This window comes from Neolamprologus brichardi, chromosome 14 (assembly GCF_056152115.1).
Source record: "Neolamprologus brichardi isolate AB-2024 chromosome 14, ASM5615211v1, whole genome shotgun sequence".
NCBI lineage: Eukaryota > Metazoa > Chordata > Actinopteri > Cichliformes > Cichlidae > Neolamprologus > Neolamprologus brichardi.
The window spans coordinates 35,601,862-35,628,182 of NC_142117.1; the positions used below are offsets into that span (position 1 = coordinate 35,601,862).

At 38.8% G+C, this 26,321-nt stretch overlaps 1 protein-coding gene, 2 non-coding genes and 1 pseudogene across 3 annotated transcripts; 3 read left to right on the forward strand and 1 right to left on the reverse strand.

Annotated features, from left to right (window-relative positions):
- The first annotated feature begins 346 nt into the window (after positions 1-346).
- Positions 347-546, forward strand: LOC148099097 (U2 spliceosomal RNA). Its single transcript, XR_015720250.1, has one exon. It is a non-coding gene; the product is annotated as a U2 spliceosomal RNA (small nuclear RNA).
- Positions 547-775: 229 nt separating this feature from the next.
- LOC148099098 (U5 spliceosomal RNA) lies at positions 776-888 on the forward strand. Its single transcript, XR_015720399.1, has one exon. It is a non-coding gene; the product is annotated as a U5 spliceosomal RNA (small nuclear RNA).
- A 185-nt stretch (positions 889-1,073) lies between these two features.
- Positions 1,074-1,253, forward strand: LOC148099099 (U2 spliceosomal RNA; annotated as a pseudogene).
- A 4,753-nt stretch (positions 1,254-6,006) lies between these two features.
- LOC148099100 (uncharacterized) lies at positions 6,007-16,829 on the reverse strand. The gene is made up of 3 exons (XM_087851680.1): positions 15,559-16,829; positions 6,380-6,440; positions 6,007-6,113 (listed from the first exon to the last, which is right to left on the reverse strand). The coding sequence occupies exons 1-3, from the start codon at positions 16,819-16,821 to the stop codon at positions 6,007-6,009; spliced, it is 1,431 nt and encodes a 476-aa protein (XP_087707806.1). The 5' UTR covers positions 16,822-16,829.
- Between the last annotated feature and the right edge of the window lie 9,492 nt (positions 16,830-26,321).

Genomic DNA, 26,321 nt, shown 5'->3' on the forward strand with positions numbered 1-26,321 from the left:
CTGATATCAATTGTAAAACTTAAACTATGGAAAGAAAGGCAGGGACATATAACTGGAGTGTATAAATGGGGAGAGATAGGAACAGTTAAGGCAATAGAGAAAGAATTTTAAAGTATATACTGGCATGAATTAGAAAAGTGGGGAAGTGATACAATTAAGGATAGGTGGAAAATCATCTTTTTAAATCCACCAAAAAAAAAGGTGGTAAGTGATAAGGAGCGAGATAATAGAAACAAGATTGTTTCTTTGGTTTCTGGTCTTTCATTTTTTGGAATTTTCTTGTTGATCAACTTCTCTTTTCTTTCTGTAGCATGTTTATTTAGGTGTAAAGAAATGAAGGTATGACATTGATTTGGAAAGTAATGCGTTAAGATGTATGAGAAATGTGAAATGTAAATGTAAAGGATGGAAATGTCTGATATGCCCCCGATTCGGGGGCAACGTATTAAACGCATTTTTAGAACAGGGAGCCGAATAAGGGGCTCGCTCCGTTCGCTCCACGCATCGACCCGGTATTGCAGCGCCTCCGGGAACAGTGCCCCCTTTGCTGACTTTGTGCAAAAGCAAGAAAGCCACACAAAGTAAGGTCTGCCAAGCCAAGAGCCAGAAAGCAGCCTGAAGCCGCGAACGTGCTCCTCTCCAGTCAGAGTCAAACTCTGGAGCAGAGAAGGCGGGGCCTAAGATCTGCCCCTTCAGCCAAGCAAACAGGGCCTACCGTGACGCCGGAAGCCGGGACGAGGAGTCACTGCGGCTTCCTGCGAGGCCAAAGAAGCACACACTCTGACTTCTCTTCAAAACGTACAAGTCTTTCGCCTTTTACTAAAGACTTCCGTGGAGAGTGAGGCTAAGGAGTTGCACCTATTTTTGGCAAGGTCTGCCGTCTGGCTGGGTCCTCTTCTCGTTGTTCAATAGAAGAAAGCGCGCAGTTCCAGAGAGCTCCGCAGGCCTCTGAGCTACTGTGGGTGGGCGGAGATGTGAAGCGTAGCCCTCCCTGTGAGCCAAGTGAAAGAGCGCACCGTCACAAGCGAGAAGTGTCCCGAGAAGGCGGCTCAGCCAGGAACCTGCAGGAGGCCATCGCTTCTCGGCCTTTTGGCTAAGATCAAGTGTAGTATCTTTTCTTATCAGTTTAATATCTGATACGCCCCCGATTTGCGAGTAACGTTTTAAAAGTAACTACTGAATATTATGACAGTTATTTATGTGCGAATGTTTAATAATGAAGGACATTAAAACATTACTGTTGGCCACATGTCGGCAAAGTTATGTGACATTAGTGATGTTTGTACTTTCAGCGTTAACTTGGTTTTAAAGCCTTTACTTTAAAAAAAAAAATATATATATATATATATATAGTTTAATAGTCGACCTTAATCTTACAGAGAATGTGATGATTTGATGGATAATTAAAGTCAGTCATATATCCACAAACACAACAAGCTCAAAGTCAGTGATGCTGCTCGGTTTGCAGTCTTGAATATCACGGCACAAGCAGGATTCACTGCACTGTTAATGTTAGCTATGTTATATTGCTGCCTCTGTTCGTTGGTGTCGAGCCAAACGGACTTTGACGTGTGTTTGAACGAGCTGACGGTTAGGGTGCCTGGGTTGTTGACCCGGAGTTTTGAGTTTATTATATTATTGAAATAGATTTTGATATTATTTATCATTTCTAGTCTTTGGTTTCTTTGTTAGAGTTCTGTCTTATGGTTTATGTCTCTGTGTTATGTTTCCTGTTTTACTTTAAAAGTCTGTGTCTCATGTTAATGCGTCTGGTTTTGCTTCCTTTGTCTCGACAGCCCTGATTTGTCCCAGCTGTGTTTCCCTCCTGTCTCTCAATCCCTGATTGCTGTGTATATTAGCCCTGTCTTCTCTTTGATCTGTCTCGCGATCTCCCTTATCTACCCTCATTCATGCTGTGTGTTCTGCCTGCCTGCGTTTATTGTTTGTATTTTGGAAGTTTGTTACTTTGAGTTCAGCATTAAAGCTGTTTGAGTTCACGTTTGTCTCCGGAGTCTGCACTTTGGGTCCTTTTCCTGCCTGCACACAGCCGTTTCATAACAGACGGTTCACTCGTTAAGCTGAAAGAAAGATGCTTTAATCACAGGAGTCACACATGTGTCCACTGTACCATCTGGGAACTCTTCTTGTTTAGCACTCGTAATAACACAAACACTAAATCCTCCTTCTCTTGTGCTGTTTTTATGAAACCAGTTTGGTCAGGATGAATTAAGAGGGGGGTTATTTTCTCCAGTCTCTTTGAAAGAGCTTTGCAGATTATTTTAAGGTCTACATTTATAAGGGATATTGGATGATAGCTTGAGGGATATACAGGGTCTTTGCCTGGTTTTAGCAGGAGATTAATGTTTGCAGAATTCATATTTGATGGAAGTCTTCCCTTTTCTTTGATTTCCAACAACATTCTGTAAAAAACTGATGCTAGAATCGTCCAGAATTCTTTGTAGAATTCTGCAGGAAAGCCGTCTGGACCTGGAGCCTTATTATTGGGCATGCTTATCAGGGCTTCCTGGAGTTCACCTGATGTCAGTGGCGAATCCAGTGCCATTACTTGAGTGTCTAATAATTTTGGAAGAGTTATGTTGTCTAAAAACTGATCAATTTCCTTTTTAGATGGGTTTATTTGTGGTGAACACAATCTTTTATAGAAATCCCTGAAAATGTTGTTTATTTGTTTCGGGTCATATACTGTGTTCCCAGATGAATCCTGAACAGCACATATAGTTGTTTTTTCTTTATTTATTTTTAGCTAGGTTGCTAGAAATTGACCGGATTTATTACCATGTTCATAATTTTGTAAGCGTAGTAGACATCTTTTTCTCAATCTTGCCCCTTTCATATAAGTGTGCAGGGAAGACCCAAGGTTAGAGAGCTGATAACAAACTCTGTGTGACAGTTTATCCTGATTACAAACGTTAGGGTAAGTTAATCCAGATGATGGAAAGATGGCCCGGGTCTGCTGATGAGCACTGTCTGCTCTAACACTGACTATGATTGTGTTTCCTGGAGTCCCGTCAGTCCTGTAAATCAGCGTCCCCAACCTTTTTTGTGCAATGGACCGGTTTATGTATGCAATATTCTCATGGACCTGCCTTTAAGGTGTCGAGGATAAATACAACAAAATAAAACCAGTACTGCTGCCAAAAAAAGAAGAGTTATTCAAAACCCCTGAAGAGCATCAATTTCACACCCGACCTCAACTCTCGTGGTCTGGTTCCAAATGATTTACGGACCGGTGCCAGTCCGTGGCCCGGGGGTTGGGGACCGCTGTTGTAAATAAAAGAAACCCCTGCTTGGACGCTGTGCAGAGCAGCGGGACCACACATTGTCACTTAATGTTTCTCATCATATTAATATTTATTTGTAAAATTGTAAATTTTAGTTTTAATGTTCATCAAATAAAATTACATTATTGAATACTACGTGCTACGCAATAATAGTAATAATATTAACTGTAATAATCGTAATGGCAGTTGTTGTTGTCATCATCATGCTGTTAATATCATGACTTTTTAAATTCATAGTTTTCCATTAAAACATTTTTAATTCATTAAAATGAAATATTTAAAAAAAACCTAAACTTTAAACTCGACCACCAACAAAAATTGAATAATAAAATTAATAAATGATAACCATGTGCAGCTTCTCTCGTCTTCCATTTTTCCATGATATGTTTCACTCTACATGTTAAAGTGTGTTGGCTGCATATTAAGTTCAAAACACTGATTATTCATTTGAAGTCAAAGTTTAGGAGCTCTGATCCAGTTGACTGATATACTCTGCTTTAAATCCTGCACTGAAATAGGAGGATTGTGTGTTTATTAAAATTAAAAATCATCATGGAGTCATTGACAGAAGAGCATCAACGTTCAGCCTGTTAAGCACTTTGAATCACCTTGTTGTTGAATTGTGCTATACAAATAAACTTGCCTTGCCTTGCCTTGTTAAATTAGATTTAGATATTTTTATTTCAGAAATGATTCCTAACAAAAATGGAGAATATAAAAACACAATCAAAGCAGTAAAGTCCATATTATGAAGTGTTTGCTGTATCAGACAATCATGTTTATTTACAACAATGAAAACAATATAGTGCAGATGAACATGGTGCTGTAATGAATCTGCTCTTAAACACAATAACAAAATACATTTTCCAAGAGAGATGATAATGATTCTCATCAGAGTGAAAAACGAATACATTTACAACTGGTTTCTAACATTTATTATAGATCGAACTGATCACTGATAGAAACAGAAGAATATTCAAAATGATACTCTGAGAGATACATGACTGATAATAATAATAAATGCTGATGAGCATATTAAGTGTGTGTCTGAGCTGAAAGCTGCTCTCCTCTCCTGGTTTTCTGTATCACACAGACCACAACAACACAAAGCATCACCTGCAGACTGCTGAGCAGTATCCACCTGACTCTGTAGAAGGTCGAGTAAACCCCAAAGGGCTCTCTGTAGATCAGAACTGTTTTTTCTCCTGACACACACTCATACTCTGACTTTAAAACTGTACACACATACTCTCCTGCATCTTCCAGTGAGACATTAGAGATTATCAGGCTGCCATAGGAACAAGTGATTCTATTGTCATTGCAGAACTCATCATCGTACACAATTTTACCTTCTGTTTGAATCGACTTAATGAACCAAACGGATGGAAATCCAGCTGTACATCTCATAGTGACTTCATCTCCCTCTGAGAAAACCTTTACTGCAGGTGGACCAAATTTAGGGCACACCAAAAGCCTGTACACATGTTTGACTGTTTCACCTACACAGTAGTAGATACCTGAATCATTTAACATTAGTGATGGAAGTACCAGTGAGAGGTTTCGACCAATTTCTTGATCAATATTGTAGGAAATTGCTTCCTTTATCCAAACTGGGGGCTGGTCATGAATGGGGTCCATGAAGGGACACTCCAGCACAGCTGTGTCTCCCTCTGAAGCATAACGTAGCGTTGGTTGTTTGATCAAACGTACAGAGTAAGTGCTCACACACTACTGTTGGTTCATCACCAGGCAGTAAACAGTTTGTTGTTCATTGAAGACATGAAGAAGTGATGTGTTTTTCACTTCCAGGAAACTTTCTTGGACTTTATTCACCTTCAATATTGTTCTGTCTTCTAAACTACTCGGCCCGGCTTGTTGCCACTCCCCGTAATGTCTGATCCAACGCACCGTCAGATTCTCACCTGCTCCTTTACATTGTACGTCTTCAGTGGCATCAGGACTTGTGAAACTCCCGCCTTGGCCCCCAAGGTCAGCAGCATCTTCCTCTGTATCATGTTCATCGCTTGCAAATGTGACATAAAGCATCTCACAGCTTTCTGCAAACTTGGGTCTCTTGAACTGACGCAAAGCAGTCGACCACACACTGGCTCGACTGACTCTAAGAAGACCTTCAATTTCAAGAAGACCTATATAAAAAGGGACAATGACAAACAGATCTTGGGGAAAAATGGAAATTTGCTGTACATTTAACTCAAGTGCACAGAGTTACAACAGATAATTATGTTGTGATAGCCCATATTGAATTAGTCAGAAATTAGCAATTACCTTTGTAATTGTGTAACTTCAAAAACATGATGCAAGTAAAAATGCAAATAAGATATTCAATAATCAGAGGTTACTCTCAAATCTTACCTTGAAATATGAACTTCACTCTGTCTATCAGAGTCTTCTAGGAGGCTACGCTAAATTGCCTCTTCAAGAGCTTCATCTTCCTCCAGAAAAATAGGGCTACAAGAGATATTAGAAATCATAAAACATGTCAGCCTTGAAGAATTTCTCACACTACATCATTAAAAATAAATAAATAAATGTAAATCCTAAAGTTGCAGTGATTCAGCAAAAAAACCCTCCAAACATTGGAAACCTGCATTGGAACAATATCCTAAACAACATCTAAAATGAAGGATTTCTTTAACCCCTAGACAACAGCTTACACAAATTCTGCCACATTATATGGAAACATCTACTGTCCTTCTGCCTGTCCCTCATTTTCACTCTCCTGAGTGCAGCCCTCTGTTTCCTGATGCTTGGCCTCACTTTCACCTGGTGTTGTAGGCAACGCTTGATGCACTGAACAAAGGAAAGAAGGTCAGCATGACTTGCTTCATAAAGTTAACAGAGCCTTTATATATCCTTATATTAGTTTAAGTGAAAGTTGGGCACATATTCCTCCTTGGCTGTAATCACCTGTGATAATCCATAAACATTAAAATTGGACAAATTAATGATGCTCTCATCAAACAACCCCCTTCCAGGAATTATTACTCACTGCAGTAACAAAATCCAACTGGTCATTGAGCTTAGAACCTCACTAGGTTTTCATTCACGTCACATACCTCGTCTTCTCCGGCAGACTGGACTTTCAAAGTCACTATCAGACAGCTCTTCTGGTTCCTCCTGAGGGAAAAGAAAGCATGAACTACATAAAATCAAATCACTGGTAACACAGAGGCACATGGCTGCACTAAAAACTGTATACTCAATATTTCTGCACTGCAATATAAAATGTTTACCTGTGCAGGTTTTTGTATCCCTGCCATTATATAGAGGCAGGTGGTGGAACAAATCGAGCCAACTTCTTGGCCATCCCAAAGAAAACTGCTAGAAACATTTGGTTTCATTAGTCGTTTACATCCTCTAATTGTACTCAAATACTCAAAAGGGAATGTCTGGCCAATTGACAGTGCAAATGTTCTTCTGAAGATTGCTGCTATTTCTTCTCTAAGTTGTGCTTCAGACCAGTCAGATGTAAAGGAGATCTTCCCAATAAGGCCATCTTGTGCTAGTTTTGCTCTTGAATCTCCTCTCGGTATGAGAAACGTTGATGCTGAAGACAAGGGCAAGCACACAACATCTTTTGTATAGTGTTTGCAGGTCTTGTTTTTTCTCACAAAATGTGAGCGCATAGTATGAGCTTGAGGAACTGATGGGAGAGGAACCTGAAATGAATTCAAACACAGATACAGATAGACACCTATGCATTACAATACATCAGTAGTGTTTCTGTTATCTGTTCATTAAAAAACAAAAACAACAACAAAAAACAAACAAACTGTAGACTCAGACCATCTTACTATTGTCTACACATTACACAGAAAACTGAACCTTTTGTATCTTGTAGATTAGCATTCGGTGATTATTTGTCAAATCGGTGATTCAGTCCCCAGGTGCTCTAATCTACAGCTCCCAATGGGTTTATCTGAGTATGACTGTGTGTGAATGTTGGACAGAAAAAGTGCTTGTATTAATCTGTGCCTGTGAATGGGTAAATGAGATCTGTTGTATAAAGTGCTTTGAGCACTCAATTAGAGTAGAAAAGGCCTGCAGTTAGGTCAGTGTGTATTTGGACCATAACAAGTTTTATTTTGTTGCCCGTTTACAGAAACATTTTCCAATCATAATTATATCATGAACATGATGTGCAGACTCAGCTTTAATTTAGGGTATCCATATTGAAATGATGATGTCATTACCAATTAAGCAGATAAAAGGCCTGGAATTGATTTGAGACGTAGTGTTTGCATTTTGAAAATTTTACTGCGAACAGACAACATGCGGTCAAAGAGAACATAACAGAAAGAAAATTAAGAAATTCATATAGCCACTACTTACCATCAAAACAATGAAAAATATTGACATAAAATTTATTTTGCAACACCACAGAACAAATGATAGCGTATAATATGAAATGATAGATGTTTTCATATTGTCATATCGAACAGCCCTAATACAGAGGGTTCACTGCAAGGTGCAAGCCACTCATAAGCCTCAAGAATAGAAAGGCTAGAATGGGCTTAACAAAAAAACAAAACAAAAAAAACATCTAGGAAAAGCCAGCAAAATTTTGGAAAAACATTCTTTGGACAGATAAAACCAAGATCGACCACTACCAGAATGATGGCAAGAAAAAAAGTATAGAGAAGGTATGGAACGACTCATGATCCCAAGCATACCACATCATCTGTAAAACATGTGTGATGGTTTGTACTTTTAGTACTTTTAGCTGGACTTAAGCAGACAGACAAGTCTGCTTAAGTCCAGCTAAAAGTAGTCACATTGATTGGGCAGCATTTAATAATAAAGATGGACGATGACCCAAAACATACAGTCCAAGCACCCCATGACTTTATTAAAGTAAAGAAATAGAATATTCTTGAATGGCCAAGTCAGTCACTGGATTTTAACACAATAGAGCATACATTTCACTTGTTGAAGACTAAATTTAGGACAGAAAGACCCACAAACAAACAGCAAATGAAAGCCAATGCAGTAAAGGCCTGGCAGAGCCTTAGTAAGGAGGAATGCCAGCATCTGGTGGTGTCCATGACTTCAAGACTTCAGGCTGTCATTGCCAACAAAGGGTTTTGAATAATAGAAATAGAAATGATCGTTTTATTTTCAGTTATTTAATTTGTCTAATTACTTTAGAGCCTCTGAAATGATAGGATTGTGTTTACAAATTACTTTTTTTCCCCTCACATTTTTATGCAATCATTTCGTCCAACCCATTGAATTAAAACTTAAAGTCTGCACTTCAACTGCATTGGAGTCGTTTCACTTTTAATTCATTCTGGTAATGTACAGAAGCAACATTAGAAAATGTGTCTGTATCCAAATATTTATGAACCTGACTGTATATCAAAACCAGTCAGCTAAATGATATGTGTAAGAAGGCCTACCGAGCGGTATGGTATCCCAGTGGAGACGGCAGGTCTACTTGGTCAAGGTGCATTGCTGGATTCCTAAGGAAACATTTACATCAAGAACGACTGTTACCTACCAAATAAATAAATACAGTTGTATGATGTTCGATCTCTGTCTGCTGCCTACCAAATGAAATAATTGAGGACTGGCTAAGTAATTTAGCTTTGCTAGTTTTGCTAACACTGCTATCAACCCGTCCAAAATGCTATATAATAAACTTACCAAGTGCTGCGGCGTTTGTGAGGTTGAGGGTGCACTACCGCTGAATCATTGGATGGCCGACAAAATGGCTCTTCCAATGTTTTCAGCTGGAAATGCTGGTAAGGAATAGGTGAAGCAGCTCATGACAGTCAAAAGTGACCGTGAGAGGAGCGCACACACACAACCTGACCTCAACCGGCACACTTTAGCGCGGGAGTTTTTCTTGAAGCTTTTATTTTGGTATTTCCCTCTGACCCGTACAATAAATTTGTATATTAGCTAAATATTTAGTTTCCTGTAACATTTAGATTTAACATTTAACATTTAGATTTATATATAATATTTACATTTAACATTTAGATTTAAATATAATATTTAGATTTAACATTTAACATTTAAATATAATATTTACATTTAACATTTAGATTTATATATAATATTTACATTTAACATTTAACATTTAAATATAATATTTACATTTAACATTTAGATTTATATATAATATTTAGATTTAACATTTAGATTTAAATATAATATTTACATTTAACATTTAACATTTAAATATAATATTTACATTTAACATTTAGCATTTAGATTTAACATTTAAAATTCTGTTTTAAATATAAAAAGTTACAAATATTTTCCTAAATATTGTAAAAAATGACTCGAAAAAACATGTTTTTTAAAGATTTAGAGCTAAATGTGGAAAAATGTTGTCGTTAATTTCGGCATGTTTCACTTTACAAACGGCGCCCCATACATAGGCTGTATCCCAATTCAGATCGTCTGCAGCCTTAAAGTACGCAGCCTTAACGGTCCACAAGGGCTGCGTACTCAAAGACCGTAAGTGCGAGGCTTCTGAAATGGGACGGTCTAGCCTCCGTTGCGCTGCCCAGGTTGCCTAGCAACCATGATACTAACAACTGGAAACGTTTCGTACAGCATTGTTTGACAGAAATGAAGGAGAAAATCTTTTGTTCATTTGTTTGTTTGTTTCTACATGAGCTTTGATCATTCTCTGTAAGATTAAGCTCAGCTATTGAACGGCGTATATTTTAAAGTAAAGGCTTTAAAACAAAGTTAGTACAAACGTCACTAATGTCACATAACTTTGCCGACATGTGGCCAACAGTAATGTTTTAATGTTCTTCGTTATTAAACATTTGCACATAAATAAGTGACATGATAGTCAGTACTTAAAGTTTACTCTTCGGGTGCCCCTCATCCTCGCCGTTTTTTTTCGCCAAAATTGTCCACACCCACCGCCGCGCTATGCATTCTGGGATATGTTGGGCCACGAAGTCTACACCGCCACATCCTTAAAATTCAGGGAAATGAAGGATGCATTTGAGGGCCGTATTTCGAGCAGCCTTCGAAGTGGGACAGCCTTCGTCGCGTCGCTGTGATGTAATTGGCCTTAAAATGTGGCCTTTAAGGCTGCAGACCCTGAATTGGGATACAGCCATAGCCTAACATATGAAACAGGAAAAGACGGCCGTGTAATCCCTTTATTTCCCTTGAGAGAGAAATGGATCTGAAACCACAGAAACCAGATTGTTTGCAGACACACAGATAATGAAGACATGCTGCTCGGAAATGTTAGATACAGATAAAAATGGAGTGTGTGTGTGTGTGTGTGTGTGTCTGTGTGTCTGTGTATGTGTGTGTGTACTGAGCCAAGATTGCGAAACGGCCTAACTGCCTCAGTAATTATGGACCTTATAGTCCTTACAAACACTGTTTCACTAACTTCAGTAAACATTTTACATACATATGTCACTGCTGTATAATTTATAGCAAACACCGTGAACGCAGCGGTGCACGAGCCACTGCAGTGGAGCTCACGTACAGCTTTGTGGGCTCAAAATGTGGTTATAAATATTTTGTACTTGTACTTTTGTATGTGTAAAAAGAATTTGTGTGAGTGTAAAAAAGATTTGTATGTGGAGTTAGCCAAAAAAAAACGTGTGAATCTCTGCAAGTTACAAGTACGAATTTTGACCCGATTTTTCTTCCTTTCATCTGATTGGTCAATGTCATGTCAATCACAAATGTAACAATCCAATCAGAGAACAGATGGGTTTGGCTGTTGGAGGGGAGTTTTTTGAACTGCGGGTTATTACTCTATAATATTACTTACTCTAATATTACTAATAATTATTATTAGTAATATTAATTATTAATTATCTAATAATATACTAATCTAATATTACTACACCGCACTTTACAGTTATTTATTTGTAAAAAATGTTTGGAATCATGTATGATTTTTGTTCCACTTCTCACATGTTTACCACTTTGTGTTGGTCTTTCACGTGGAATTCCAATGAAATTGATTCATGTTTGCGGCTGTAATGTGACAAAATGTGGAGAAGTTTAAGGGGGCCGAACACTTTTGCAAGCCACTGTAAGGAGCTTGGAAAGAAAAGCATCTGGCATCAGGAAATCCAGATGTTTTTCTTCTCTACAAAGGTGTATTAAAAAAAAAGAACAGCAAATTATAATATTACAGCGGATGTGTGACCTTAAAGGTTTCTGGCTGAAAAAAGGTCACTGATCAAACTGATTCTTTCTCACAAAAAACATTTTAATCAGATTCTCTGCAGGAACATTTGAAAACATTTCCTCCTAACTTCTCAGTATTCACTTATCAGCATTCAGTCAAACGTTCATTTACGGATGTAGTTAAAAAACTGCTAATAACTGACTTTCCACAGCAGTTGCTTGGTCGGACACAATAAGAGATGTAATCTGTTACTCTTCGTGTGAGAAAGAAGGTGTCTCTGAGATGTACTAATAGTGTGTTAGTTCCAAATAGTAAATTAGTGAATGTATTTCATGGCAGTTTGATTATTCTGGGACAAACAGTGCAGTCTTCCTCAAAGCATCACTGTGAATATAATCATATAATGTTAAAAATATAATAACAGTCTTTTTATTATTGGTCAATGAAATAAATAAATCCTCTTTATTATCAGAGTGAAAACAGACTTCCACAAACGAACGTCAACTGATGACTCCATAAATATTCAGCGCTTCAAAGGTGACTGACCTACTTCAACAGCCAAAATCACATATTTCTGGAAGGTCCACTCACTGGTTATTCAGCATGCCAGGCTACAGTTACACCATGCAGACAAAAGAGCACTCGGAGCAAGTTAAAGGAAAGTTTATTCAAAAGTGGAAGTCTGGGAATGGAGACAGAGGAGTTCACTTAAATCTGTCATTATGAAACGGAAGCAATCAAATCTGCCTAAATCTGACACTCAAAGGTAAACTGGATACCTGGCTGACCATCACGTTCACGACCAGGTGAGGACGGATCAAAGATAAGGAGTCGATTTCAGGCTTGGGCTCGCTTTCATCATATTAGTCCAATCCAATCCAACTTTATTTATAGAGTACGTTAAAACCAACATGGTTGAACAAAGTGCTTTCCATCACAAAAACTGAGATAAAAGTAAAAAAAAAAACATAAACAGACAAAGAAAGTGAAATAACAATAAAATAAATACATAAAAGAAAAAAAGATTTCAAAATTAAATCCTTAAATATATTAGCGTTAATCTCGTTAAAATGAAATTAACGCCATAACCGCATTAACGCGGCAAATCTCCGTTAGTGAATTAACGCAGATCGTGTGGTTGTTTGCTGACAACAGAAAAAAAGCATCAAAGGAGAAAAGTTGCATCTAAGAACACATTTTTTTCTTACTGATGCTCATTAGTGAAACACAAAGACATTAGACAAAAATGAAACTTTAGACCCTCTCTTACCCCCCAACAGAAGTCAAAGGGATCTTCCAGGAATAGTGACAGTATTTTCTGGAGAAGTGATTGGTCAGTACGTCGTGATTTCATACCTGCTGATCTCTAATCTGGAACCTAACCGGCACCAGCAGAGTAAAAGACACTTAACAGCTAAATTGAATCAAGCATAAAAACATTTTAGGCATCAAGACAAGTCATATTATCTGTGAATTTCCCTTTTTTTGATTGGTCAGATGCTGCCAACACCTCCCTTTCCTTGTGAAGGTGCATGAGAAACCCTGGATTAACTTTGCTAACCAGCGGTTATCCTGATCACGATTGTTAGTGTAAGTGAATCCAGATGATGGAAAGAAAACCTGGGCATGCTGAAATCACTTCGTAGTATATGCCCCAGGGTTCAAAGGCCATCCAGTCGCACCATAACATGAACATGGGAACACTCATGTTGTTTCTCCTTTTACAGTCATAATCTGCATTCATGGATGTTAAAAATGATTTTATTAGAAATGTATTTTGAAACAGAAGAGGTATTTCAGTTAAGATAACACAGAACTACTTCAGTGACAGTGGACGAGATCTTTCCACTGCTGTGCAGTCCAGATGTACAGCTCACAGACTGATGGCAACCTCTCAGAAAACACGAGTTACAGTAGTAGTGATAAACAGTGAGACAAAGATCCTCTGCTGAAGCAGAAAAGGTTTTATATATTTCCTATGTAACCTGCAGGGGTGATTCTCAAGTCTGTTGGAGCCCAGGCAAAAAGGGACAGGGACACCTGACAGCCCAGTGTGCCCAGCAGAGCTGACATGAGGGCTGTTTCAACTGAATCACACACTCTGCTTGCCAGAGGTGAGTGAGTGGAGTCATGTGGGGTCCCTTTAGGGAAGTCAGGTCCAGCGTACCGCCACTGCAGACTCTGCACATTATCGCTGCTGTAGTCTCAAATTTGTGCAAACAGTGCATTGTGGGTTGTGTTGCATCCGAATCTGCTGGCAGGCATCTTTTTCTCAATCCTGCCAAACTCCGCCCCTTTCATGTAAGCGTGCAGGGAAGACCCAAGGTTAGAGAACTGATAACAAACTCTGTGTGACAGTTTATCCTGATTACAAACGTTAGGGTAAGTGAATCCAGATGATGGAAAGATAGCCCGGGTCTGTTGATGAGTCTCCACTTAAACACTGACTTTGTTTGTGTTTCCTGGACTCCCGTCAGTCCTGTAAACCAGCGTCCCCAACCTTTTTTGTGCCACGGACCGGTTTATGACCGACAATATTCTCAAGGACCGGCCCTTAAGGTGTCGTGGATAAATACAACAAAATAAAACCAGTACCGCTGCCAAAAAAAGAAGAGTTATTCAAAACACGTGGGAAAAGACCCAGGAAAACAGAGTTAACGATAAAAAAGGTTTTAAAAAATAACGCTAAAAAATTCATAGTTTTTAATTAAAACATTTTAATTAATTAAAATAAAATATTTAAAAAAATTTAAACTCTACCACCACCAAAAATCGAAAAATAAAAATAATAATAAATGATGATAACAAGTATTTATTATGTTGCTCTTTTTTGTTTGATTTCTCATCTGTTTTTTTTCTCCATACAGGTGATCCAGGTGTTTTGTTTGTTTTTCTTTTTGTTCCTTGCCCCCTTTCTCATCATCTCTTCTCCCCTCTGTTTTTCTTTCTCTCCCTCTCTTTCTTTTATTCTTTCCGTCTCCCTGTCCTATCCCCCAGTCATGTCTGTCCCGTCTGTAACAACCGATAATAAAATAAAATAAATACACAATTATAATAAATGTCAATCAAATGGACCAACATGGCATCTTTCTTGGCCTTCAAACAACAATTCTGATGGCTAAAGATCCAAATGGGACAGGCAAAAAAATAAATAAATAAATAAATGATGATAACCATGTGCAGCTTCTCTCGTCTTCCATTTTTCCATGATATGTTTCACTCTACATCAGACACGTGTTAAAGTGTGTTGGCTGCATATTAAGTTCAAAATGCTGATGAGCTCTGATCCAGTTGACTGATATACTCTGCTCTACATCCTGCACTGAAATATGAGGATTGTGTGTTTATTAAAATTTAAAATCATCATGGAGTCATTGACAGAAGAGCATCAACGTTCAGCCTGTTAAATTCGATTTAGATATTTTTATTTCAGAAATGATTCCTAACAAAAATGGAGAATATAAAAACACAATCAAAGCAGTAACGTCCATATTATGAAGTGTTTGCTGTATCAGACAATCATGTTTATTCACAACAATGAAAACAATATAGTGCAGATGAACATGGTGCTGTAATGAATCTGCTCTTAAACACAATAACAAAATACATTTTCCAAGAGAGATGATAATGATTCACATCAGAGTGAAGAACGAATACATTTACAACTGGTTTCTAACATTTATTATAGATCGAACTGATCACTGATAGAAACAGAAGAATATTCAAAATGATACTCTGAGAGATACATGAATGAGATATGGATAAACATCAAATCACATAAAACAAAAAAGCACATAATTATTATAACTGAAATAAAATATGAGCAGAAATAAACAAGAATTAAGTCGAAAGATAGAAAAGGGCAAAATGTTTAAAATATATAATCATATAAAAGACTGAACCGTCCAGTCAGGTCACAGATTCATATCTACAATAACATTTTTGTTTGTTTTTGTTTTGATTTCTTCACTTCTATGTATTATTATTATCATTATTATTATTATTATTATTATTATAAGCATATTAAGTGTGTGTCTGAGCTGAAAGCTGCTCTCCTCTCCTGGTTTTCTGTGTCACACAGACCACAACAACACAAAGCATCACCTGCAGACCGCTGAGCAGTATCCACCTGACTCTGTAGAAGGTCGAGTAAACCCCAAAGGGCTCTCTGTAGATCAGAACAAATTTTTCTGCTGACACACACTTTAACTTTAAATTAAAAACTGCACACACATACTCTCCTGCATCTTCCAGTGAGACATTAGAGATTATCAGGCTGTCATCGGAACAAGTGATTCTATTGTCACTGCAGAACTCATCATCATCGTACACAATTTTACCTTCTGTTTGAATCAACTTAATAAAGTCCGAAGTACTATTTTTCCAATCATCAGAGCATCTCATAGTGACTTCATCTCCCTTTGAGAAAACCTTTACTGCAGGTGGACCAAGTTTAGGGCACACCAAAAGCCAGTACATATGTTTTACTGTTTCACCTACACAGCCGTAGATACCTGAATCATTTAACATTAGTGATGGAAGTATCAGCGAGAAGTTTTGACCAATTTCTTGAGCAGTATTGTAGGAAATTACATTCTTCATCCAAACTGGGGGCTGGTCATGAATGGGGTCCGTGAAGGGACACTCCAGCACAGCTGTGTCTCCCTCTGAAGCATAACGTAGCTGTGTTTTTTTGGTCAAACGTACAGAGTAAGTGCTCACACACTGCTGTTGGTTCATCAGCAGGCAGATGTAAACAGTTTGTTGTTCATTGAAGACATGAAGAAGTGATGTGTTTGTCACCTGCAGGAAACCTTCTTGGACTTTATTCACCTTCAAAATTGTTCTGTCTTCAAAACTACTCAGCCTGGCTTTTCGCCACTTACTGTCATGTCTGATCCAGTGCACCGTCAGATTCTCACCTGTTCCTTTACATTGTACGTCTACAGTGTCTTCAGGACTTGTGATATCTTCTTCCCCCCTTACTGTCTTACACACAGTCAGGCTGATGTTTCTCTCATATGTCACGCTGCCCTGAGTCCAGCACACATCTTGGTACAGTCCAGAGTCTGAGTGGGTCAGGTTGTTGAGAGTAAATGAAGGAGAACCATGAAATGTCTCAGGAAATGAGAGTCGTCCTGTCAGGTCTTCATGTACTGTCAAGTTTCTGTTCCAGGGGTCAGAGATGTTCCACAGGACCAGAGTATCTTCACCAACACGTCTGGAGGTGATGCAGGAGCTGTTTTGATCTGGGAGCTTGAACTGTAAAGAGCGTCCTTCTTCTTTTATGGCAATAAATTCTTCTGCATGAATGTTGCTGATGCGAGTGAACAGCAGGGAGAAGCAGAGCTGTGTGACTGCAGCCATCCTGCTCAGAGGTCTCGTGGTGAGTGTCGTACAAGCACTGACACTGCTCGCTTCATGAGCTTCCTGTTTGTGGTTGGAGGAGGAACGCCACTTCTTTATCACATCATCAAGGAACACTTTGAAGCATTTGGCTCGATATCACACCGTATATCTGCTTTGACTCTTCACAGGCCAAAGTGTGGACACGGTTTTTTTATACTTCGTTGCATGGGTCCAGGGGTATCAAACATGTGGTCTGGAGCACAGAACCGGCCAGTCACAGTGTCCAATCTGAACCATTACAAGTGAGATAATGTCAGCTTTACCACACAGCCATGAATATTATGAAAAGTCCTTTCTAAACTATTTAAAACTTTTTGAATAGTTTTTTTCAGAAAAACAACTAAAAAATGTTGTTTTTTATGTGATCCTTCATAAAACATCACATATTTTCCAACATAATTCAGGGTTTGGTTTGGTCTAAGTAAGCAGAGAAGTCCAGGCATCCAGTTTCCATGCAGATGTTTACATGAAGCTCATCATCTGATGATGAAACTTACTTTGTACCCAAGCAGCCCAACCAGAAATTGAAAGTGTACATGCATCAAGGGACGGAGCGCATCCCGTCAATAGGTCCAAAGTGCAATCGAGGCTAATCCCATGATCTTCTTATTTTCTTGTAGACCGAAGTTGAAAATCTGGCAGTATTTATTTTTGTGATTTTTTTCCACTCTCAGCTGTCCTTCTCCTGTATTTGGGCCTGTTTGTTAATTTATTTCAATCATGTAAACAATATACAGGTACATTTAGCAAAGAAAATCTGAGAAAAAAATACTATACAAAATAAAGTTAATACATTTCAATATTGCTTCTGTTCTGATTCAGTTACATGTCAAAAGGGAGAGGGAAGAAGTACACACTTATTTAATCCCACCCCTTTGCCAGAAGTTATCAGTCAATATTTAGTCAGCTTCCTTACTGATATAATCTGTAATAAAAATAGTGAACAGATTTCTGATATAATATATACTATAATATCACATCATGAAATTTTCTAAATAGCGACATTCACTTAATTTCAACATTTTCCCTTTTCTTTATAGCTCAAGAAGATCATATCTTTATAACTCTTTTTGAACTGTTTTATGTTTGGATATTGCTTCAATTTCATATTCAAACTGTTCCACAGCTTCACTCCATGCACAGAAACACAAAAGCTTTTTCCTGTTGTACGTACCTTCCCTGTTTTGAGTTACAAAAACCCCTTAAATTATAACTTACTCTGAATATAATCTGGCAGTTCCTTATTTTTTGCTTAACACTTAAAGCCAAGTTCACTCATAAAATGTGCCGGTCATAATAACGTTACAGGCTATGCTAAGCTTTGGCCCACATCAGTCTAAAATTGTATGCAACCATGAATAACGTGTTTTGGAAACTAACTGCACAACAGGCAGCACTATTAGTTCTCTCAGTCTCAGAGCAGCATTTCTAATTTTGATTGAAACTGTCAGAGAAAACGGAGCCTCGAGCAAGCCAGGATAATAATACTAAAATGTTTAATTATTACTACATTACCTTTGACTAAAACTCTTGTTTGCGAGCAGCTTATTGATCTTGGTAAAGACGTGCTGCTTACTTGTGTAAAAACAGTGAAATATAAAAAGTGTTTACTAATTTGTACCAACGTGAGAGAGAAATGGATCTGAAACCACTGAAACCAGAGTGTTTGCAGACACACAGATAATGAAGACATGCTGCTCGGAAATGTTAGATACAGATAAAAATGGAGTGTGTGTGTGTGTGTGTGTGTGTCTAACTGCCTCAATAATTATGGACCTTATAGTCCTTACAAACACTGTTTCACTAACTTCAGTAAACATTTTACATACATATGTCACTGCTGTATAATTTACAGCAAACACCGTGAACGCAGCGGTGCACGAGCCACTGCAGTGGAGCTCACGTACAGCTTTGTGGGCTCAAAATGTGGTTATAAATATTTTGTACTTGTACTTTTGCATGTGTAAAAAGAATTTGTGTGTGTGTAAAAAAGATTTGTATGTGGACTTAGCCAAAAAAAAACAAAACGTGTGAATCTCTGCAAGTTACAAGTACGAATTTTGACCCTATTTTTCTTCCTTTCATCTGATTGGTCAATGTCATGTCAGTCACAAATGTAACAATCCAATCAGAGAACAGATCGGTTTGGCTGTCGGAGGGGAGCTTTTTTGAACTGCGGGTTATTACTCTATAATATTACTTACTCTAATATTACTAATAATAATAATTAGTAATATTAATTATTAATTATCTAATAATATACTAATCTAATATTACTTACACCGCACTTTACAGTTATTTATTTGTAAAAAATGTTTGGAATCATGTATGATTTTTGTTCCACTTCTCACATGTTTACCACTTTGTGTTGGTCTTTCACGTGGAATTCCAATAAAATTGATTCATGTTTGCGGCTGTAACGTGACAAAATGTGGAAAAGTTTAAGGGGGCCGAACACTTTTGCAAGCCACTGTAAGGAGCTTGGAAAGAAAAGCATCTGACATCAGGACATTCAGATGTTTTTCTTCTCTACAAAGGTGTATTTAAAAAAAAGAACAGCAAATTATAATATTACAGCGGATGTGTGACCTTAAAGGTTTCTGGCTGAAAAAAGGTCACTGATCAAACTGATTCTTGCTCACAAAAAACATTTTAATCAGATTCTCTGCAGGAAAATTTGAAAACATTTCCTCCTAAATTCTCAGTATTCACTTATCAGCATTCAGTCAAACGTTCATTTACGGGTGTAGTTAAAAAACTGCTAATAACTGACTTTCCACAGCAGTTGCTTGGTCGGACACAGTAAGAGATGTAATCTGTTACTCTTCATGTGAGAAAGAAGGTGTCTCTGAGATGTACTAATAGTGTGTTAGTTCCAAATAGTAAATTAGTGAATGTATTTCATGGCAGTTTGATTATTCTTAAAGACAAGAACTATGAGCCAAGGCAGACTACTTTATCATAAATGTAACAAAGTTTTTAGAAAGTTAGCACATACATGTAATTTTTCATTTCTTTATGTGTCCATCTATAGAAGGCTGCATGTTATAGTGTAAATCTGCCTGTTCTCTGTCAGAAACCTGCCTGCAGAAAATGAACCTAAAGTATGTAATGCAAGGATGTCATCACTTTAGAGATGGAGAAAGCATAAAGTGACAATTATGAATCACTTAATATGATAAGGAGATTCTGCAGGTCATTAATCAATGTATAAAACTAAAATAAAATGTATTTTTAGTGACACAGGATACAAATATGGAAGCAAGATGTATAATTAGAATTATTTATAATAAATATGAATAAATCATTGCAATTTCTTTAACCATAGAGAATAACTAAATCCTTCAGGACAATGTCTCATCAATGCACTGAACTCACTATGTTATCCACCTAACAGCCTCCACATGTTCTCACTGTAATTTCCCCTCATGAATGAATTTATGCTGCACTAATGTGAATGTTTGCAGGGAAATCAAACGCATTTCACACGCAGTACTCGAGCTGACTTACCTTTGTTTGAATGACGATTTGTACGCGCTGACTCCACAGATAAGGTACGAAAATATGTCAGGCTTCGTCAGTAGCGGTTGGTCTTCAGGGTTTCTACGCCACGGCCGTATTTCATACGGGTCCACATTTCCAATGCACGCTATTTTCTGCAAGTACCGCCGCTTCGCCTCTGGACGCAATCGGTCTCTATACCGTCCGTTTCTTTGGAGCTGCTTTTAAGCATCTTGTAATCGTCGTTCCAACACAGTGTGTTTGTTTTGATTCGTAGACCCCGAACATGGCGCCGCGCTCCCACAATGCATTGCGGCGTGACGTCAACTCCAAAGCCCTATAGTACGCACCGTACGTAGTATGCGTAGTGCGCGTACTTCAAGCGTGCGGTCTCTTATTTGGGACATAGCCGGGGTGAGTGAGTGAGTGATTCGTTCGCTCTATGATTCAGCACAGGAGGGAGGGGGTGAGTAGCTCAAATGTGCTGTTAGCATGTTAGCAGAGCGATGCTACTGTGAACCGAGGAGCTATTTTCTTGATGTGAGCTTCTACTCAGGGTTTTTTCTTCCAGTTCAGAGCAGAAATTTTTTTGTTAAGATACTGGATGTTGTGTTTTTCTCCACAATCTTAATTATAAGCTAGATACATTGCTGCTAACAGCAACAGGGATGAGTCAGTGAGTCAGTTGGGCTTGTGAATCATGATTCATGAGTCAGTAGAGTGATTCTCGAGTATTGAATCTTCCAGGAATAGTGACACTATTTTCTGGAGAAGTGATTGGTCAGTACGTTGTGATTTCATACCTGCTGATGTCTAATCTGGAACCTAACCGGCACCAGCAGAGTAAAAGACACTTAACAGCTAAATTGAATCAAGCATAAAAACATTTTAGGCATCAAGACAAGTCATATTATCTGTGAATTTCCCTTTTTTTGATTGGTCAGATGCTGCCAACACCTCCCTTTCCTTGTGAAGGTGCATGAGAAACCCTGGATTAACTTTGCTAACCAGCGGTTATCCTGATCACGATTGTTAGTGTAAGTGAATCCAGATGATGGAAAGAAAACCTGGGCATGCTGAAATCACTTCGTAGTATATGCCCCAGGGTTCAAAGGCCATCCAGTCGCACCATAACAAGAACATGGGAACACTAATGTTGTTTCTCCTTTTACAGTCATAATCTGCATTCATGGATGTTAAAAATGATTTTGTTAGAAATGTATTTTGAAACAGAAGAGGTATTTCAGTTAAGATAACACAGAACTACTTCAGTGACAGTGGACGAGATCTTTCCACTGCTGCGCAGTCCAGATGTACAGCTCACAGACTGATGGCAACCTCTCAGAAAACACGAGTTACAGTAGTAGTGATAAACAGTGAGACAAAGATCCTCTGCTGAAGCAGAAAAGGTTTTATATATTTCCTATGTAACCTGCAGGGGTGATTCTCAAGTCTGTTGGAGCCCAGGCAAAAAGGGACAGGGACACCTGACAGCCCAGTGTGCCCAGCAGAGCTGACATGAGGGCTGTTTCAACTGAATCACACACTCTGCTTGCCAGAGGTGAGTGAGTGGAGTCATGTGGGGTCCCTTTAGGGAAGTCAGGTCCAGCGTACCGCCACTGCAGACTCTGCACATTATCGCTGCTGTAGTCTCAAATTTGTGCAAACAGTGCATTGTGGGTTGTGTTGCAACCGAATCTGCTGGCAGGCATCTTTTTCTCAATCCTGCCAAACTCCGCCCCTTTCATGTAAGCGTGCAGGGAAGACCATGGGTTAGAGAACTGATAACAAACTCTGTGTGACAGTTTATCCTGATTACAAACGTTAGGGTAAGTGAATCCAGATGATGGAAAGATAACCCGGGTCTGTTAATGAGTCTCCACTTAAACACTGACTTTGTTTGTGTTTCCTGGAGTCCCGTCAGTCCTGTAAACCAGCGTCCCCAACCTTTTTTGTGCCACGGACCAGTTTATGACCGACAATATTCTAAAGGACCGGCCCTTAAGGTGTCGTGGATAAATACAACAAAATAAAACCAGTACCGCTGCCAAAAAAAGAAGAGTTATTCAAAACACATGGGAAAAGTCATGTCTGTCCCGTCTGTAACAACCGATAATAAAATAAAATAAATACACAATTATAATAAAGGTCAATCAAATGGACCAACATGGCATCTTTCTTGGCCTTCAAACAACAATTCTGATGGCTAAAGATCCAAATGGGACAGGCAAAAAAATAAATGAATAAATGAATGATGATAACCATGTGCAGCTTCTCTCGTCTTCCATTTTTCCATGATATGTTTCACTCTTCATCAGACACGTGTTAAAGTGTGTTGGCTGCATATTAAGTTCAAAATGCTGATGAGGTCTGATCCAGTTGACTGATATACTCTGCTCTACATCCTGCACTGAAATATGAGGATTGTGTGTTTATTAAAATTTAAAATCATCATGGAGTCATTGACAGAAGAGCATCAACGTTCAGCCTGTTAAATTAGATTTAGATATTTTTATTTCAGAAATGATTCCTAACAAAAATGGAGAATATAAAAACACAATCAAAGCAGTAAAGTCCATATTATGAAGTGTTTGCTGTATCAGACAATCATGTTTATTCACAACAATGAAAACAATATAATGCAGATGAACATGGTGCTGTAATGAATCTGCTCTTAAACACAATAACAAAATACATTTTCCAAGAGAGATGATAATGATTCACATCAGAGTGAAGAACGAAAACATTCGGGGCGACCGTGGCTCAGGGGGTTGGGAACCGTATCTGTAACCGGCCGGTTACGCTACCAGTTTGATCCCCGGGCTCTCTATCCTGGTCGTTGTGTCCTTGGGCAAGACACTTTACCCTACCTCCTACTGGTGTTGGCCAGAGGGGCCGATGGCGCGATATGGCAGCCTCGCGTCTGTCAGTCTGCCCCAGGGCAGCTGTGGCTACAACTGTAGCTTGCCTCCACCAGTGTGTGAACGTGAGAGTGAATGAATAATGGCATTGTAAAGCACTTTGGGTGCCTTGAAAAGCGTTATATAAATCCAGTCCATTATTATTATTTACAACTGGTTTCTAACATTTATTATAGATCGAACTGATCACTGATAGAAACAGAAGAATATTCAAAATGATACTCTGAGAGATACATGAATGAGATATGGATAAACATCAAATCACATAAAACAAAAAAGCACATAATCACTTTAACTGAAATAAAATATGAGCAGAAATAAACAAGAATTAAGTCGAAAGATAAAAAAGGCAAAATGTTTAAAATATATAATCATATAAGAGACTGAACCGTCCAGTCAGGTCACAGATTCATATCTACAATAATAGTTTTGTTTGTTTTTGTTTTGATTTCTTCACTTCTATGTATTATTATTATTATTATTATTATTATTATTATTATTATTATTATTATTATTATTATAAGCATATTAAGTGTGTGTCTGAGCTGAAAGCCGCACTCCTCTCCTGGTTTTCTGTATCACACAGACCACAACAACACAAAGCATCACCTGCAGACCGCTGAGCAGTATCCACCTGACTCTGTAGAAGGTCGAGTAAACCCCAAAGGGCTCTCTGTAGATCAGAACAAATGTTTCTGCTGACACACACTCATACTCTGACTTTAAAACTGTACACACATACTCTCCTGCATCTTCCAGTGAGACATTAGAGATTATCAGGCTGCCATCGGAACAAGTGATTCTATTGTCACTGCAGAACTTAACATCGTACACAATGTTACCTTCTGTTTGAATCAACTTAATGAACATAAAGTCCGCAGTACTATTTTTCCAATCATCAGAGCATCTCATAGTGACTTCATCTCCCTCTGAGAAAACCTTTACTGCAGGTGGACCAAATTTAGGGCACACCAAAAGCCAGTACGCTTGTCTTACTTTTTCACCTACACAGCTGTAGATACCTGAATCATTTAACATTAGTGATGGAAGTACCAGTGAGAAGTTTCGACCAATTTCTTGATCAATGTAGGGAGGTGCCTCCATCCACCAAACTGGGGGCTGGTCATGAATGGGGTCCATGGAGGGACACTCCAGCACAGCTGTGTCTCCCTCTGAAGCATAACGTCGCTTTATTTGTTTGGTCAAAAGTACAGAGTGAGTGCTCACACACTGCTGTTGGTTCATCACCAGGCAGATGTAAACAGTTTGCTGTTCATTGAAGACATAAAGAAATGATGTGTTTGTCACCTCCAGGAAACTTTCTTGGACTTTATTCACCTCCAAAATTCTGTCTTCAAAACTACTCGGCCCGGCTTGTTGCCACTCCCCGTAATGTCTGATCCAACGCACCGTCAGATTCTCACCTGCTCCTTTACATTGTACGTCTTCAGTGGCATCAGGACTTGTGATATCTTCTTCCCACCTTACTGTCTTGCACACAGTCAGGCTGATGTTTCTCTCATATGTCACGCTGCCCTGAGTCCAGCACACATCTTGGTACAGTCCAGAGTCTGAGTGGGTCAGATTGTTGAGAGTAAATGAAGGAGAACCATGAAATGTCTCAGGAAATGAGAGTCGTCCTGTCAGGTCTTCATGTACTGTGAAGTTTCTGTTCCAGAGGTTAGAGATGTTCCACAGGACCAGAGTATCTTCACCAACACGTCTGGAGGTGATGCAGAAGCTGTTTTTTATCTGGGAGCTTGAACTGTAAAGAGCCTCCTTCTTCTTTTATGGCGATAAATTCTTCTGCATGAATGTTGCTGATGAGAGTGAACAGCAGGAAGAAGCAGAGCTGTGCGACTGCAGCCATCCTGCTCAGAGGTCTCGTGGTGAGTGTCGTACAAGCACTTACACTGCTCGCTTCATGAGCTTCCTGTTTGTGGTTGGAGGAGGAACGCCACTTTATGATGTCATCAAGGAACACTTTGAAGCATTTGGCTCAATATCACGCCATATATCTTCTTTCACTCTTCACAGGCCAAAGTGTGGACACGGGTTATTTTATACTTGGTTGCATGCGTCCAGGGGTATCAAACATGTGGTCTGGAGCACAGAACCGGCCAGTCACAGTGTCCAATCTGAACCATTACAAGTGAGATTATGTCAGCTTTACCACACAGCCATGAATATTTATGAATATGTAAAAGTCCTTTCTAAACTATTAATAGTTTTTTTCACAAAAAAGACAGAAAGATGGCGGGGCGCTAGGTCGCAGCAGTGACACCGTGTCCTGTCTTGTCTACAATATCCCAACCATAACTTGAACCTGGTATTTAATACCTACTGCACAATCCACTTCGTATTGTCTCTGTCCTGTCTTCATGTACAGTAGTCCCTCGCTATAATGCGGTTTACCTTTCGCTGATTTTTTTGTGTGCAATTTTGCATGTTTTTTTTGGAGGGGGGGGGGGGGTTAACAACGCATTGCGTTCTGTATCCTGATTGGCTGTAAACCATAGTCAAATCAATCTGGTGCCGTGTCTCCTGTACAGTACAAAATGTGTTCAGCTTGTCAATTTTACATAAATCTTTGATCACTAGCAGTGTGACTCTGAAGTGCTGTACAGTATGTAAGTCTTCTCCCCAACAAACACAAAAATATCGACGAAACGTTTTGCACCGTCAAAAGGCAGCGGCGGGTGTTTTTGGTTTTATTCTATAATACTGGACTCATTTTTTCTATGGAGGACCGCAAGAGCCGCGCATCGAGATAAAGAATTCTGTGCTTAAATAATGAATTGTAGAATAAATTCTGCATTTGTAAATTTATTTTTGAATTCCAATTTAATAAACTCATTTCAAAATCCATTTCCCTTTCCTGTTCGCTCTGGGATTAGCTGCTGGAACTTCCTCGCGGCTATTCAAATTAGCCACACTGTGGGATGTAAGGAGCTCTCTGATTGGTTGGACAGACACAGGCTTTCTGCCTGGATTTTTCTAGCTCATAGCTTCGCCCTGCTAAGAAGCGTGTGTGCT